Source organism: Anopheles bellator, chromosome 2, assembly GCF_943735745.2.
Source record: "Anopheles bellator chromosome 2, idAnoBellAS_SP24_06.2, whole genome shotgun sequence".
NCBI lineage: Eukaryota > Metazoa > Arthropoda > Insecta > Diptera > Culicidae > Anopheles > Anopheles bellator.
The window spans coordinates 6,317,671-6,335,832 of NC_071286.1; the positions used below are offsets into that span (position 1 = coordinate 6,317,671).

Here is an 18,162-nt window from a genome sequence, read left to right on the forward strand (position 1 = left end):
ACAGCATGCCACTAGTGATGGTGTGCGTGGTTGGCTGGTAGAGCCGGTCGTGCATCATCGAAGGCGAGTTGAGCGATTGCTCGTACTGCCGGTTGTCGAGCAGGTACGAACTGGTAATGGTGCTGACGACCGGGTAGTAGTGCCGCTCGTCACCGCGATACACCGGCACGAGCGGGTTGTTGGACAAGCTTCCCGATCCCGTATCGGCAACGACGGCCGCCACCGCAGCCGACGATACAAGCCCACTGGTGTCGTACATGCGCGTGTCACGGGGCATCATGCTTGCCGCGAACTCATATCGCTCGTCTCGCGGAACAGGTATGTACTCCGATTGGAAGCTGTTGTCGCTGGCAATAACCGTCGTGGCCGCAGTAGCCGGCGCCACGGCTTGTATGGTGGCCGGCACGGGCAGGGCCGGTGTAGGTGTGATCGCCTGATAATACCGTTCATCGTCGAAGGTGTCTTTTAAAGTGTCACCACCAATTCGCATGCAAGCGGAGTAGTACAATCATCACCGTAACACAGGAGTGCAGAGCCATAGAAAACCGGAAGAAACCGATAGAAACACCCGTGCGTAGTGGAACGAATAAAAGACCAGCAGACGAAGGAACGAAACCCCAAAGAGTACAGACCAGAACGGACGGACATCGGTCGCCAGCCGTGTTACGTTATAAGTGACGGAGCGGTGGAAAAATGTAATAGAAAAGAGGAAATAAAAGTCAGTATAATTTTGATTTGAGTCAAACGGCTCAACAGCAAAATCCCAGTGGTTAGCAACTCTGTGTGCATAGAGGGGTGGTAAAACAACTAAACAGAATTGGGGCCGAGCACGATGTTCGAAACGTTCTTGACGAGCAATCATTTTTGAACATCGATCCTCTACGTCCTCCACGGTTTTGTGTTTTGCTATGACACGTATCGTTCTTTGGCTACCACCACCAGGGATGGATGTTGCTGGGCACATTTGGACAGTTTTATTAAACATCCTTCGACCCATCCAACCGCAAATGTTATTCGGGTGGATCGATCTCTTCAATAACCAATTCATTCACACCAACTGGCACACACTGTCGCGAGTTATCTAAATACTAATATAAGAGTTTATCACATTTTGTTTGCACCGCGTAACAGTTACACGTATCGATTTCTGTGAATCGAAACACATTGGAATCTTTCGTTTACATTTGTGAGCAGAGCGATATTATTACGAAACATGAAGCAATAAATAATTTGTTGGTTACAATTCACGTTACTTGATAGCCCTTATAGTTACCCCACCGAAGACACTGCTTTCCGCCGTAAACTGCTGACGTTCTGCTGCATGCGTGCTTTGGAATGAAATTTAAGTTAGTAGTAATTTATTTGATAATAAAGACACCTTTGTTGTCAACACTCCCTGAGGAGCTTTTTCCATCGTAGAATCTCGGGCCCCTAAAAGTAAGATCAAAGTTACGTGAGTAGTGAACTGTTCGTAACAGACATAACGTTCGTTAATTCTACAAAATAATGTCAGGCGCCATCATTAAATGGTACAAAAATGTAGGTAGATATAAAAATACTGAGGTTCAGTTTCAGGTTTCAGACAACCCGATGCCAAATCAATAATTGATGACAGGCAACATGTGTCAATACCACTATGAATCGCGTTTTGCGACGACTTTATAGCGCTTGTGTCTTGTGAATGTCTGTTGGCAACAAGATTTTAATACTTTCTTTAATCGGCCGCTTCAACCGGGTCGTTACAATAATAGTACAAGAACAAACACAATTATATAGATGAGGAGAAGAGGTTTACGAAGTGCAAATACTTGGCAATCCTGTAGGCGAGCTTTAGGATCGGTGCCCTTACGAAGTCATGCAAACGTATTGTGGGCAACTTTACTTACATTCCCGATGATATCGGATAGCACATTGTTCACAATGCTTGAAGCATCTTCAAGGCTGAACACCCTTTTGCGTCTTTGCTCGCTTTGATCACGCTCTGGCGACCTCTTCCGTGTAATTTCGTAAGTGTTGCAGCTGCTGCAGAGCAATCTGTCTACGGCGTGTTGGTTCTTGCAAACTCCAGCTCCAGTGCTGAGCAGTTGAACATAGCAGCAACCGGAGAAATAGGCCGGGCCAGGAAGCAGCATTCAAGTATTTCGTCGTTGTTGCATTCAGTACGCCATAATATGCCCCGGAATTGAACGTTCAGCGTTGCGCAACGAGAACGTTTTAGAAACGCTGGTGTTTGGGCCACAGTTCTCGTTCAATACTGTGTTGTGAAACCAACTTCAGCAACCGTCCCGAGGTTTACGTTTTTTACATTTGGTCAATTGTCTGCCACATTTAGCATTATTCAATGCAGGCTTCACTATTAGTATCATCTATCACCAACAGCCCATGAAACGTGGGTGAATACGGCGGGTATGATAAGCCCAGCACTTCTTCGCAAGCATTTGTAGTGACTCCTCGCAATGCCACGTTGTTGCCAATGCTGTCCTAGTACTCTGGTAGAACGAACTAGCACATCGACGGTTGTTGATCCTGTTTACTAAACCGACCCCCATAACATAAGAAAGACAATGTCATTAATTTATAACAAAAACCGAATCAATGACTGATAGCATCTACCGTATCACTAAGTCCATCAAACTTTTGCCGATAAGGTGGATGGCTTTATGATCGGATTTTGCTGATTCTGCACTATGAGTGCGCGAACATTGTGATGCCGTCCTCCACCGCAGGGTCTTGGCAGAGAAAACGGACCACTTTAATATGCTCTCTAGTGTAGGATGCGAATAGATGTACTTACTCAAACGTAATGCACGAAAACTTTCTGTGCCCATAGTGAGTGGGGATAATTATGGTCGGGCTTTTCATCCTTGCCGTAGCATCGTGGCCTTGACATTCGGGAGGCCACTAATCGCCCTGCGATACAAAATTCGGCAAGGCGTTTATTTTGTGGCATTGACTGCCGGGTCCGGGTTGTCTTTCTCCTGAGCCGGCGGGACTAGCTTTGCTGTGCAGAAAAAATAAAATTGGCGCCTCCGGCCAAACAGACGGACATATTCATATTAGCAGCTCTCCTGTGGTGTGATTGTCCTTGCGATTGATTGCTTTCCCAAGCGTGATGACGTAACGATCTGCGAATGTGTTCGAAGTAAAGCTCACGGCAATACATCATGCCAGGCTGAGTTCTCCTGTGAAGCACAAGTACTAATCCAAGTACCCTACTTAAAATATGAAAATGCTCTCACTAGCCTAGCATACGGTCGTCGGTGCGTTAGGACTGTACTACTTATTCGAGTACTGAAGAGCACACGTAGTGTGGCATGGCGTTGCACCTTGCAGAATTTCATCAGTGGAGTTATGTCTTGGTTTGTACTGTAAAGAGGAAATAGGAAGTATTATACAAATTCCCAATGCATTGTCTGTTTTTACGAAAATATAACTAGACAATCATAACCAGGTACAGATAATGGTTGGTTTTGTAAGATTTTATTTAGTATCGTTATAGTAATGCATTCGAAGGTGCCAAGTGACATACAAATCCACTGGAAGTTCTCTAAGACTGAGTCATTGTTTTATGTGAAACATTTCGATAATTCTCAGTCTATGCGTGCGCAATAAGGGACAAAGATTTAGCCTGTCAAAGTTCAATATGGGCTACCACAAACTTACAGCTAAAACATTTACGAGCCATTCGTGCAGGTGTTGTAGTCATCTTCCAACGTTTTGCGTTAATGAAAACAAATGCTTCACATGTATCTGCTCTTTTTCTAACACGGCGACCTAATTGCTGCACATGTCTTCTATGATAATTTTTTGCCGCCTTGCAATACATGCCACGGGAAGCGCAAATTGTGTGTGAAAAAATAGTCAGTAAAAGAAGAGTTGAAATACTAGTTTATAATAAACGTCTTAATTTATCCTTTTCAAACTCTTACTTCATTTCCTCGTCTCAAACCAAGTGAGGAAAGGTGGACTTTTATACGAAAAGCTGAGTCTGGACAGAAGAGAAATCATGCTTTAGATAGAACGCGGCGCGCGTGCCGTGATTCGACATTTGTTACATTTTGTTTTACAAAAATTAAATCAACTTGAGCCTGCATGTGCTCATTTCTTGGCGATCGTTCACACAAATTACTGTAACCTGGACAGAAGTTGTTTAATATCAACAAAATCTGTGGTCAGTCAATTATTCTCGATTATAACTATTTAGAGAAAACAAATAAATGCTACAAGCTTTTCTTGGTGTAACATCGAATAGAATAAAGTTGCAAAAAATATTGAGGCACGGCTCTTGCTATCAGGAGAATTTTTCAATTACTTTTGACAGAACATGCGCCACGTTCTCAAGCTAATTAATGCCACCGAATTTCAGTGTAAGTGCAACCCACGTATGGTTGAATGGTCGTCTTTCGATCCATTGACGAAATTATGTTTGAGTCAGCATACACACACGCTGGTTACTGTTGTAGCAAAATAGCTCCTGCGTGTTGTTAGGAAACAATTTCGGCTACACAATTCACCAGCTGGCGTAGCAATAGAGCTTGCTTCTAGTCATGAATGAAGGTGTGTTGTGCACGAACGTACTTGTATTGTTCACTATTTACGCTTCTTATATGCGTCAGTTTCCCCTACGTACATTTTGACTCTGCTTAGTTTGTTGTGTTGATAGTTATCGCTCTAAATTTATTCATCTTAGCAACTAGAGTTTATGATTTACTTGTCAATTCATCTCTTTAGGACATGTTCCTTCCTCGGATGTATACATTTTGTGGTCAATGTAAGAGGAAAAGGTGGACATGTCTCTACGCTATGTGTACACAAACTGAAACGTAATCAGTATTTTGTGGTGTGTCGTTCCTCCCTAATTGCGCTCTAAGTATATCATTTACATTGTTTAAAACGTTTAAGCGCCATTTTTGCACGAAAACAAGAGCTCCCTCTGCCTACTGCGTCCAAAGACAGTAAAACCTTTGTTTTAGAGGCTTATAGACGACAGATTTGAGCATAAAGTAAAGACGAACTCGGATGTCGTCAAAGGTAAAGTAATAAATTAAAGCCTAGTGTAGTATAGATCGCACAGGTTAGTGGACACCACGCATCGCAATCATCGCAAACATAAAATCCTGTTCTGTCTATAATATTAACCCACCATTCTGATGCTCTGCGCTCTTCCGTGTCGAAGGATATTGGTGGGTAATAAAAAAGTGGTGGAAACTTATTACTTGCATATTACATACTGGTATGATTTTACAACCGAGGTCGTTCTGCATTGAAAACCTGTCTACCACGGTGCACACACTTGGTAAGCATGTGTGTGGACGTTCGCGGCCAGTTCCTTTCTTTTCGGTCACTATATCAAGTAAGCAAAGCCAGCTTTATGCACTTAAAACCGACGGCTAAACAGGCTTCCGGCCAAGCGACCGATGTTGTCCTGATTGTTGTTGGACCGGCCACCACCTCCAAGCCCACTGTTATTACTGGTCCAGCTTTTATTGCCTCCGCCGCTGTTATCATTGTTGCGGAAGGTATTGCCAGAATTGGAGTTTCCGCCGAAATTATTGTACGACATATTGGAATTAGTGGAGCCGATGGAACCCCCACCGCCCAGATTGAACAGTGACTGTGGTTTTTGGTTGTTTGCGCGGTTGTTATTACCGAAACTACTGTTATCGTTGTAGTTGTTGCCGCCACGGTTGCTATTGCCACCGCCGCCAAAATTACCGCCAACATTATCATCGCTAAAGCGATTGTTGGACGCGTTGTTGCCCCGGCTGTTCATGCCACTAAAAGAGTTGCTGCCACCGCCACTCGCACCCACATTGTTGCCTCCGAAAAGACCATCGTTGTCGTTGTTAAAGCGACTGCCACCACTGCCACTACCGCCGCCGTACGAGCTAGCACCTCCAAAATTGGAGCTTCCGCCGCCACCACCAAAGTTGTCGTTTCTGTTGTTACCAAAGTTGTCATTTCGATTGCCGCCAAAGTTATCGTTATTGCCACGGTTGCCAAAGTTGTTACGGCCGCCGCCAAAATTGCTATCGTTCGAGAAACTGTCGTTACGACCACCGCCAAAGTTGTCGTTGGAAAAATTGTTATCATTGTTGCGACCGAAATTGTCATTTGAGAAGTTGTTGCCACCACCAACTCCTCCAAATCCACTGTTGTTACCACCGCCCATACTACCACCACCGAACGAGTTGTTGTCGTTGTAGTTGTTGCGGTTCTGATTGTTACGGTTTCCACCGCCCATATTGTTCGAACGATTCGCCATACCCATATTGCCACCACCGCCTCCACTACCGCCCATTCCGCCACTACCGGCACCCTGGACCTGATTATTGCCCCGCATTCCTCCCTTATTGTTGTTGCTGTTGTTGTTTTGGTTGCCTCCCGAAGCAACTCCAACAACCGTACCCTGCAACGGCGACTGATGCTGCATATTACCTCCTCCACGTTTGTTCATATTTTGATTATTGTTACGGTTGTTCATGTTGTTGCGGTTGTTCATAAGACCGCTACCACCGAGGGAACCGCCGGCGGCACTACTTCCACCACCGCCACGGGGGCCACCACTATTGTTCGGGTTCTGGTTGTTGCCGAAATTATTGTTCCCGGTAGTGTTGCCACTGTTGATATTGCCACCAACACTGCCGAGGCTACGATTGCCACCGACGTTAGAGTTCTGGTTGTTGCGGTTGCCGCCGCGGAAGTTCGAGTTGTTTTGACGGTTGTTCAGATTGCGGCCACCACCGCCACCGGCGCCGAAGCCACCGTCACCACCACCAAAGGCGTTGTTACCACTATTGTTACCACCGCCTTGGTTGGAAATTGGTGGTTCGATGGCGTTGAACGAATTACCGCCGCGGTTGTGGCCCTGATTGCCACCACCGCCACCACCGGCCGCCAAGCTTTCGCCTACGTTCTTGCCGGACATGAATGCCAACCGTAAAAGGTCTTGAATGGCTTGGTTGTTATTCATATTATTGCCACCATTATTGGGATTGAAGTGAGGTGGATTTCCGAAACCTGCAAAAAAGATGGGAAAGTTTATGGGGAAGAAAAAGAAAGAGAAAAATTGCCAATGAAATCCAACAAGTCTCTTATTCTCGTTAGGTACAGAAATCTCGAGATGTGGTAGGTCTATAGGAACCGCACCTGTACTTTTGGGGAGAGGAATGTTTTAAAACCGAATGATCTGGCTGCATTTCTCCAACTGCACATAATTTTGAACTCTTGACGATTCGTGCGGATTCGTGCGGCTTCGTGCAACAACAACAACAAAAACAGTTTTGTCACTAGTTGACCTTGTAAATTCGAGGTTCTATGTTACACTAAAGAAAACATATTGATTTGATTGTTTTTCGAGCACAGAACTGGATTGGCTTGGCTACAGTATTCAAAAACTGAGCCAAAAATTAAAGAAAATGCATCTGCTGTTGTTTGTTTTCCTTTTTCACACGATTGTCAAGAGCCATTTATTATGTTTTACAGTTTAGAAACAGAACAGAAATACTCTATTCTACAAAAAAGTTTAACTAAATCGTATGCTGAAACATTGGACTTAAAATAATGTTTATATTGGATTTCTATTAATGTGGTGTGCAAAATTTGGACATTTGAAGATTCCCTTATCATTTTTTTCTGTGATAAATCTTCTATCATTTTGTTTCTTCATACTTTGGCCATTTTTTAGAATAAGCCAGTAGGACACTACCATTACATTTTTCGTACTACTTTGTTATCAATGCTTGACACTCTTATGGTTCTATATAAATCTGCTCTCTCCGACTTTTTATTACTTTGTTGATAGATAAGAGGCATTTTTCATTACGATAGTCAAATAATCGAATGGGTGGGTAAGTAAATATAGATGTATGATGATAATAGCATGTAAAATACTAAACACAATATGTATTGATATGTTACCAGTACTAAGCGTAATGGGAAATAAATCTGCTGGAGATGCAGATATTTAAATCGGGGTTTAAATGGACATGAATCAAATAAATTTGTGTTTGAAAAAAGAAAATATTGCTTACCAGGTGGACCACTCATTCGGGGACGCTTGCCACCGTGGAACGGACCGGGGCCACCGACAGCATGAGGACTATTATTGGTGCCCATGAGCGGCCCTGCCCCGGTCGTCTTGTTCAGCATTTTTGGGTTGCGGCGCAACAGCCGAACGATGGTGCCAAGAATGCGAGGATCAGATTCATTGTACAGGCGGCGGCTGAGGTCTTTTGTGATCTTCGAAAAGACACAACTGACCGGCAGCTCGTCTTGTTTCATCTTCAGAATTTTTTCAACATCGGCAGCGTCTCCAAACTCAACGAATGCCACCGAGCGGCTCTTTTTCGTCAATCGTACAACTTTACCTAATGGGCGCATCTTGCGGAAAATGGCATCCTCCGACAGCGCTATAGAGAAGAATTGGGACAATATTTAGATTTTAAACTTACTCGACTCACTCGTCCCCCTATACTTACATTCGTTAATTTTGGAAAGCTTGATGGTTTTCTGCTGGTTGAAGAACGAGTCGGCACGTCCGGGCAGCACGTAGAGATGGTGATTATTGAGCACTTTTTTGTCAAACATTTTAGTCGCATTCAGAGCATCGTTGCGGCGCGTATAGTAAATCATGGCCGTTTTAACCGGCTGGGGGGCGCTTAGCCGGTAGGCCAAGTGCTGCGGTGAAAAGATGAACTTAACCTCGCCGTCATTTGCCGAAAAGAACTCTTTCAGCACGTGTGATGGGCAACTGAACGGGATGTTGGACACGTACACTGGATACAGCGTCTGTAGCTTGAACAGAGTTTCTTTGAGCGATTTGTCACCCTCACCACCACGCTGCGAGCGTCCATCGCGTGGTTTTCCGTCAGTTGGGCGCGCCGTAGCCTTTCGCTTCACGGCAGCCACGCGCAACACCAAAGGACCATCGTATTTCTTCACCGTGATCGGTTTGGAAGCTTCCTTATTGGCCTCGGTTGGAGCCGGGAACGTAGTGCAGGTAAGTGCCTTCTCTACTGCCTCTTCAGACTTGAAGCAGATGATCGCATTATCTCCACAGTTGCGTCGATTTACGAAATCGATGTCACCAAACTGTTTGAAGTGATCGTACACTTGCTCCTCGGTAACGGAACGGTCGAGAGACGTCAAGTAGACGGATGTTTTATAGTTGGGCAGCAGAGCGGATGACAGGTGCAAGGCGTGGATGCGCTTCCCGTCGAACACCTTGCCGTTAAGCAGTTCGGCCGCCTTTTGCGCCTGCTCCTCCGTTTCATAGAAGATCCGGGCATAATAGTTGGACGATGATTGGTTTACGTTGTTAGCCACCGCCTCCGTGATGGTGCCGGCCTCTGAACAAGCTTTCTTCAGCTCCTCAGTATCCTCGACCCATTTTTGCGGAACGTTCAGCAGTTGCACACGGTTGCGGTTGCGAAAGAACAATTTCGCCGCACGCCACAAATCAACGTGCTGGTTCTGATCGCGTCCGTTCACGTCGTAAGCCTTCAATCCTGAAGAATTCAACTTCTCCAGAACGGCGGCTTTATCGGCATCCTTGCCAAGATGCACGTATCCAAGCGGATGAAAGATGAATACCTGCGTCACTTCGCTGTGTTCCTTTACAAGATCATAAAGCTTTTCCTCGGTCATATCGTCGTCCACAACCAGCACAATAACATCCTTCTTCGTGTATCGAATCGTGATGTACTCCATGTGAATGCGCAAACGACGCTCGTTCAACATTGTTCCATCTTTCTCATCGATCGCCTTCTGGGCGCTGTTCTTATCCTTAAACAGCAACAGTGCCAGCGTGTTGCGTAGATAGTGATAAATATCAACGCGCTCTATCTCGTGGCCGGCAAAGTGATCCCTAAGCTGCTGTTCAGTAACATCCTTGGGTAAGTTTCCGACGTTAATTTTACGTTGGTGCTCTGAAAAGCAGAAACATCCCACAAGTGTTGGTATTTTTTTACAAATAATCCCCCTATAATGTTGTATCAACGAATCAATCTTTGATCATTATATCAACTCAAAATTCTTATTAATTGCAAGCCATCGCGTTAAGATAGAAATATTTTGCGTTAAAATTTTCAAAGCGTCATTTTTATGCTCGTATCAATTATTATTATCGTATAATTATTCCGATGCCAAATAAACGAAGTTTATCGAAATTGATTAAAAAACGGAAAAATTTCCACTTTTTTCTCACTAAAAACATACATAAGCTGTGTTATTCGAAGAAATCGTTCAAAAAAGTATTGACGACTTAGGTATTTCATCATGAGAAGAGCAAGCGGCGTCATTGCCACCGCCATCTTGAATTGTTCTACCCACAGCACAGCGCTAGCGCTCCGTGAACAAGGCCGCCGCCATTTTCACTGCATGCTATATGATAAAGTTCAAAGCAAGTGAAAATCATAACTTACCATTGTCCTTTTGAGTTTCTCCCTCATTTCCATCATTATCGGCATTGGTAGTTTCTGGGAAATGGGAAGAGCAAATAACATTGTAGGTAAAGACATATTTAGGGGTATTTTTCAACAATTTTCAAAGAAGCAAAAGAGGAAAAAACGTGAGACTCACCTTCGGCTTCAGCTTCTGCCTCAGCGGTTGCGACTACGGCGTTCTTCTCGGCTTCGGTCATGATAGGTTTTTAATTGGTCGCTTGATTTCAACTGAAAATACGTTTCGTATAGTATTTCACTTCACTGCACTTGTTTCTTAGTTCCAAGGTTATAAAACTTCAGCTCTTTTCACTGTTAAAAATCCGAGGGAACGACGACACGATGCACACTCCGCGAGAGGGGCGAACAAATGAGCGGAAAAAAGCGCTGTTGAAAAAGTTGCGATTTTAACGAAGCTGCGATTTTAACGAAGCGGCTAATTGTTGAGGCAAGGTAATGGCGGCTTCTTATTGGACGGCGGTTAAAATGTAAACCTCAGGGGTGCTTTCATTTCATTCGGGGTGTTAAAAACGGAAAACAGAAAAATTATGAAAATCACCATCAAACGCGCTTTGCATCAAAACAACCATCTGAATAAAAACATCTGACGACATTTTAATAATACGGTGGTTTCACAGTTCCACAGGAAGGCTCAAAAACTGCCTGCAGGGTTGTTGCCGGGTCTATCAAAAGCAAACATGAACGTCAGTGTCAGTGCCATCAAATTATTCATGAGCTAGAAGCAATCCCAGAAAATCATCAAACCTTTTTTTCGGGTGGTGGTCGGTGGGCGAGATGGCTTCCAAAAATACGAAAATACACGTGAAAATCGAAGAGGATATAAGAATATCTATTCACCGGCAAATTGATTTATTTCTGCAGGACGAGAAGCAAAGTGAGTACGATTTCCCGACGAACCTCACGAACCTCCATCGCGCGTACATTCATGAGTATGTGAAAAACAAACGCCTGAAATCGAAATCTCACGGGAAAGGTAAAACGGGCATGCATCGGAGCGAGTACCATCACCAGAAAGACTAATTTAACTGTTTCATCGCAGGCGAGGAGCGGTATTTAACAATTTACAAAACGAGTTTGTCCGCCATCACACACGACGATGCTCGTTTGGACTTGACCGATCAATCAATCGATATGATCATGGAGCTTCAGAATGCGTATGGCGCGCAAGGAATTCGAGCGAAGGGCAAATCCAAACGCAACGCATTCCGAACGTGCAACGTTTATCTAGCTTCTGCGCCACCTTCGGTTCCGCCTAGAGTGCACCCAGTCGCCAGTGTTTTCGACGAACGCATGCGGCTTCCGATAGCACAATTTAAAGACATCATACTGAAGTGCACGCAACAAAACCAAGTGATCATCATATCGGGAAATACAGGTTCGGGGAAAACGACACAAGTGCCCCAGTTCGTGATGGATGTCGCTTCCCAAAATGGGACACCTTGTCGTATTATCGTAACGCAGCCTAGGCGAATTAGCGCAGTTACGGTCGCTGAGCGAGTTTGCTTCGAGCGCAATGAACCGCTGGGCGATAGGGTTGGCTACCAAATTCGCCTCGAAAGCCGCTCTAAGCCATCTACCAACCTGGTGTTCTGCACCAACGGCGTGCTGTTGCGATGTCTTACGGGCAAAGGCGTTTCCAAATTTCTCGGCAACGTTACTCACATAATCATCGATGAGGTACACGAACGGGATCAGTATTCCGATTTTTTGTTGATCGCGTTAAAGGATAACCTGCCGAAACATCCCCAACTGAAGGTGATACTGATGTCGGCCACCATCGAATCAAACACCTTCTCACAGTACTTCAACAACTGCCCAGTCATTGAGATACCCGGACGATTGTTTCCGATTGACAGTTTTTATCTGGAAGATATCCTTTTCACAATGGACACATACAATCGCACGGTAAAGGACGTGAAAACAAAAATCATGAGCAATATCGAGCACTTACAATCATCGGGCGGCGCTAGAATACACCATTCGTCGACCGCTAATATGGACGACGAGAGCATACTGCTGATGAATGACATACTAGAAGTTTGTTGGATAGAGAACAATCCGGACGCGTTTCATCACTTTTTTGCCCTGGTACAAGAGGAAAACATTCCGGTTGATTTCCAGCATACGGAAACTAAAATGACCGCCCTTATGATTGCGGCAGCTAAAGGTGAGTGCACTGGCCAGGAAAATCCTCACGATTTGCCCTCGTATTATCTCTTTCCGAGGGTCATTCCTTGATGTAGACAATGTTACATATACAATCTAATAATTCAATCTCTTTTTCTATTTCACTCCCGCTGTTGCAAGGCTATATCGAAATAGTACAAAACTTGCTCGATATCGGGGCCAATCCGTGCGTCCAGGAAAAGCACAACTACACTGCGTACGATTGGGCTTGCTTCATCCATGGAAACAGTGTTTGCTCACAGCTGCTAGCGAATGCGATGAAACATGCGGAATCTAAGCAATCCCAGCAAATCGCCTTGACGCCACACACTGCAAAGCAGCTACTCGACGCCTACCACACATCGTTCGGCGATGAACGGATCGATCACAATCTGATCATCGACGTGATACAGTTTATCTGCACCACTCAGCCAGACGGAGGCATTCTCGTGTTTCTGCCCGGGTTCGAGGATATTCAGGACATCTACGAGCTGCTGAACACGCGCCTCGCCCCCTACCAGCGGTTGAAGGTGTTTATGCTCCACAGTAAGATGCAGACAACCGATCAGCATGCTGTATTCCGTCCTGCCCCACAAGGTGTGCGCAAAATCATTCTCGCTACAAATATTGCCGAAACGTCCATCACTATGGATGATGTGGTTTACGTGATCGATAGCGGTAAGGTGAAACAGAAATACTACGATCCCGTCACAGCCACCAACTCGTTGACGGCAACCTGGATATCGCAGGCCTGCGCTACACAGCGGGCAGGACGCGCTGGTCGCACTAAACCTGGAACCTGCTTTCGACTCTATAGTCGGGCACGGCTTGAAGCGATGGATCAGTTCACGTTGCCCGAAATCATGCGCGTGCCGCTCACGGAAATCTGTCTTAATACGGCACTTCTCACCAACGGAGCTTCGATACATGACTTCCTGAACCGCGCTTTGCAGCCTCCGGCTGCGACTAGCGTGAAGCAGAGTGTAAAGTATCTGCAGAAAGTCGGAGCGTTAGATGATGACGAAAATCTGACTGATCTGGGTCTAATACTGGCCGAGTTGCCTGTCGATGCACGGTTAGGAAAAATGCTGCTCTATGGTATCCTGCTCAAGTGCTACGAGCCGGTACTGCTCATTGTCAGTCTTCTGAGCGTGAACGATCTCTTCGTGATACCGTCGTACGCGTGTGATAAGGAAAAAGTGCGCAAGGCACGCCGTGAGCTAGCGGAGGATTCATTTAGCGATTGTTTTTGCCTACTCCGTGCGTACCAGCGATGGTATGAGGCACGATCCGTTGCAAAACGAAAGGACATTTGCAGCCGCTTTTTCCTTAGCCACAGCAAACTGACGACGGTGTATGATTTACGCTGTAAGTTGCACAGTCATCTGTGCTCGATGGGGTTGATCAAAAGTTACGGCCCGGGAAATATTGAAGACGTGAACCAATTCGCCCGCAACTGGTGTTTCGTGAAGGCGTGCCTGCTGGTTGGGCTGTATCCCAACGTGTGCCACCTGGAGAAGTATTCGAAGGCTATGAAAACTAGGTTTGAAAAGAAAATATTCGTACACCCATCGTCGGTGTTGGCGGATAAGAGTCTGGCGAAGAAGCCAAACGATAAAGACGCTACGCTTTGGCTCCCGACCGAGTGGATCGCATTCGAGGAGAAGTACAAATCTGGCCGCGGGTCAATGATACGCTGCAACACTGTCCTAACACCGCTGACCATCGCCATCTTTGCCGGGCCCTTGTACTTTGACGAGTCGGAATCGCTCGTCGAGTGTGAACAGTCTGAATCGGTGGGACGGTGTAAAATAGCGATTGACGATTGGATTAACTTTATCGTCGATACGCACGTGGCACAAGCAGCGCTACGCACGAGGCGCTACGTGAGCGATCTTTTCCTGAAGTTCATCCAAAATCCACGCACTTTTCAACTCAATACGATGGAGTACAAGTTCTTGCAAACATTGGGGAAGCTGCTAGATGTGGAGGATAGTGCGGCACATCTGACGAATCGTGTGGATTTAACTGGCAATAGGAGAATTTTCAATAAATCACACGACCAACGGCGCGCTGGCGGGCGAGATGATGGGAAAAGGGTGGCCAGTACCAGCGCGCATCATCAGCAGTAGTGGGAGCGTGCAGCACGCGGATCCCCAACGTTGACGAGTAAATGTACATTGTGTATTGAAATAAATATTAATTCACAGTATTGCTTCATGCATCCTATCCACGGTTTATGTGTAAACCATTTCAGCCTAGTTTATTAGCCCGCAAAAATCAGTACCAATTCGAACCTTTGCCGTTTTGTCGATAGCGTGCCATCCGTTTTTTATCTACAACAATCAGGCATGCGTTGAAACCAGGGTGAACACAAACTTGTTCATTTGGCGTTCATGAACACAGCGAAAAAGATTATAAGTTGGGAATTGCAATCGCAGTTTCGTTTTGCACGTAAAGCCGGTAAGACTTCGCGGCCTAGAAACTGTAAGTACCGGTATTGTAAATCTCTAAACCATTAAGCGATGATCGTTTAGTTTTGGCTAACATCAAGTTAAAGAATTACTAAAGATGAGTGAACATTACTTAAGTCTGTTGCATGTGCATTTCGTTCGTCCAATACCCTTCATTTTGTATTAAACGCGCGAAAATACCGTAAGGTGCGGTCAAGTCTAAAGGTTAAATATTTTGTGGATTTGGACGGTCATCTTATCGCGGGCTTCTAATTGCGTTCGGCTTCCACCGCTTTCCGTAGCTCGTTATGTTCAAGGTCAAGGCCTGTTGCAATAAGTGATGAAAAACACTTCTTTAAGCTGCTTAAATGAGCTTTTTGTTTATCTACAGTAAAATTGATTGTGATGCAACAGTTCCAGCGATGATTTTGGGTTCGCTTTTATTCGGTGGATCAGCGATTGCATCATTTAGTTTAGGAACCCGTGTAATCCTTTTTGGATCCATCGAATATTCTAGTTCCATGACACGGCATCTTCAGACTGTTTAATCCGTAATAGGAACGATCGTGCACAAAACCAATCGAAAAAGCGTTAATTGAAGAACTAAGATAAATTCAACATTTTCGTCATGAATAACTTTGAAACTTGTACGAAAAAAGTGCTTTAGTTTGCGGGACAAAAACATTATTTGTGAAAACTCTAGTGAAAACTTTATGTCGGTCTTGATCATCATCGGCTGGTGCTGGATGGCTTGAGTTTGAGATGAGGTCATCTCTTCATCGTGGCAATGGGATCGAAAAAATGACGATCCCAATATCAAAATGTCTGCTCAGCAAACAACTTGCTTTCGTCGGCAGGTCTGGGTTGTATATCCATTCGCGGCGCTCTAGATTAACATTGCATTAGTAAAGAACGTACTTGGTCAACGATGAATCATCTGCATGAAAAGAAAAAAAGGAAAAAGGTTTTTTCGCAACCAACGCACCAGCAACCTTTTTTATTTAACCAGCATGCCTCTTTTGCAAATGCGTCGCACCGGCATCAAACGGGACGATTGTTTCTCTTTTCTCTTCGTCTGGTTTTGCATTCTCTTTTCCCCCTTTGCCATTACGGTCCGTTGGACAAACTAACATTCGTACATTCGTGGGATGAATAAATAAAAGGGGTGTAGGTTGCATGTATATTCGCCAACGTTTGAGAGCACAAAACCTGTTGCGAGGCAGTTTGAGGAAGCCGGTGGCCGGAAAGCGCAGTATCTTCTGAGATTGGTTTCTGTGGTTCGGTGTAATGAAGGAAATAAACATGTAAATGGATGGATGCCTCGCACACGCCACTCGTACATAAGCCTTTTTCTAGTTCTTTTGTTGCAGATTACGGTTTCTTCTGGAACATAAAAATGGATCAATCAGATGAGAAACTGGACGTGATCATATTCGGTGCAAGCGGTTTCACCGGCAAGTACACGATCTACGAGGGCATAAAACTGCTGGATGGCCTGAAGTGGGGCATCGCTGGCCGCAGTCGTGAAAAACTACGGCAGGTGCTGGGCGAGGTGGAGAAGAAAGCGGATCGAGATCTCTCAGAGATACCGATGATTTTGTCCGATCTGAAGGACGAGACATCGCTGCGTAAGATGGCCGAACGATGCAAGGTGCTGATCAATTGCTGTGGACCGTACCGTTTCTACGGCGAGCCGGTTATCAAGGCTTGCATCGCCGCCGGAACACATCATGTGGACGTTAGTGGTGAGCCACAATACATGGAGCGTATTCAGTTGGAGTATCACCAGGCGGCACAGGAACGTGGCGTGTATATCGTCTCAGCCTGCGGTTTCGACTCGATTCCGGCGGATCTCGGGACAGTGTACACGGAACGGGAGTTTGACGGGGTAGTCAACTCCATCGAAACCTACCTGGAGCTTAAGTCGTCAGTTCCGTACGATGGTGGAGCCGTGCTGCACTTTGGAACGTGGGAATCGGCCGTATACGGGCTGGCACATGCTGACGAGTTGCGCGCGTTGCGAACGGCATTGTACAAAACGAGGCTGCCACACTTTCAGCCGCGGCTGAAGAATCGTCCGCTGGTGCACAAGACCAAACATGTGAACAACTGGTGGGCAATGCCATTTCCCGGTTCCGATCGGTCCGTCGTAATGCGATCGCAGCGGCATTTTTATGACAATGAAAAAAAGCGACCGATTCAAATGAAGGCATATGTTGCGTTTGAGTAAGCATATCTCTGTGGTGATAACTATGGTCGCCGTTCGCTAACCAATTTCGTATTACAGATCATTGCTTCACGTGATTGGTGTGGCTTTCGTTGCGATCGTGTTTGCCATTATGTGCCGCTTCAATTTTGGACGAAAATTGCTGTTAAAGGTGCGTGCTGTTTAATCATTAGTTTGTTATGGCGTACTAGCATAATACAATACACTTTTCTATCTCTTCCATCTCCCAGTTCCCCAAACTGTTCTCCCTTGGATCCGTGTCCCACGAAGGGCCATCGGAACGTTCGATGGAAAACACACAGTTTGCTATATATTTCAATGGCCAGGGATGGGATAAGGCAGAGAAGCTACTGGAACCGTCCGATCAGTACAAGAGTCCGCCGAAGAAACGTATACTCACGAAGGTCTCTGGAACCAATCCCGGTTATGGCGCTACCTGCGTGGCTCTCATTCTGTCCGCAACAACTATTCTTCACGAGCACAAGAAAATGCCTGGAAAGTATGTTTGGATAATCAATCCTTGCTCGTACACATTTACGAATAACCGTTTTTACTGTTGCTTTTTCAACGGCGGAGTCTATCCTCCCGGTGCGGCGTATGCAAAAACGAGTATGATTGAAAAGTTGTGTGAAAATGGTTTCAAATTTGAGGTGCTTAGCAAGGCGGAATAGCGGCACGGAACCAGTGTTGAGGACCGTTAACAACACACTGTGTACTTTGGTTTGGTGTTGGGAAAGCTGGTCGGTAACATAGAAAAACGCGGCAAACAACTAAAATCGTGATTCATTCTTACAAGCATGTCCGTTTTCGGCTAATAAACTTTTTACCGTGTAACCAAAGATTCCTGCATTTC

General features: G+C 45.4%; 3 protein-coding genes across 6 annotated transcripts; 2 read left to right on the forward strand and 1 right to left on the reverse strand.

Annotated features, from left to right (window-relative positions):
- Window positions 1-537: 537 nt before the first annotated feature.
- Window positions 538-10,723, reverse strand: LOC131211196 (uncharacterized). The gene is made up of 5 exons (XM_058204585.1): window positions 10,582-10,723; window positions 10,425-10,478; window positions 8,481-9,929; window positions 8,034-8,411; window positions 538-7,020 (listed from the first exon to the last, which is right to left on the reverse strand). The coding sequence occupies exons 1-5, from the start codon at window positions 10,640-10,642 to the stop codon at window positions 5,378-5,380; spliced, it is 3,585 nt and encodes a 1,194-aa protein (XP_058060568.1). The 5' UTR covers window positions 10,643-10,723; the 3' UTR covers window positions 538-5,377.
- Window positions 10,724-11,237: 514 nt separating this feature from the next.
- On the forward strand, window positions 11,238-14,793 carry LOC131211198 (3'-5' RNA helicase YTHDC2-like). The gene is made up of 3 exons (XM_058204586.1): window positions 11,238-11,436; window positions 11,503-12,630; window positions 12,771-14,793. The coding sequence occupies exons 1-3, from the start codon at window positions 11,238-11,240 to the stop codon at window positions 14,759-14,761; spliced, it is 3,318 nt and encodes a 1,105-aa protein (XP_058060569.1). The 3' UTR covers window positions 14,762-14,793.
- Window positions 14,794-15,050: 257 nt separating this feature from the next.
- LOC131209127 (saccharopine dehydrogenase-like oxidoreductase) lies at window positions 15,051-18,142 on the forward strand. 4 transcript variants are annotated; one of them, XM_058202120.1, is made up of 5 exons: window positions 15,051-15,116; window positions 16,439-17,308; window positions 17,370-17,460; window positions 17,540-17,806; window positions 17,876-18,142. In XM_058202120.1, exons 2-5 carry the CDS (start codon window positions 16,479-16,481, stop codon window positions 17,978-17,980), a joined length of 1,293 nt encoding a protein of 430 aa, XP_058058103.1. In that variant the 5' UTR covers window positions 15,051-15,116; window positions 16,439-16,478; the 3' UTR covers window positions 17,981-18,142. The 4 variants fall into 4 exon arrangements, with proteins under 4 accessions (XP_058058103.1, XP_058058100.1, XP_058058101.1 ...); XM_058202117.1 differs by having other exon boundaries at window positions 17,540-18,142; XM_058202118.1 differs by having other exon boundaries at window positions 15,089-15,092; window positions 17,540-18,142.
- Window positions 18,143-18,162: the final 20 nt, after the last annotated feature.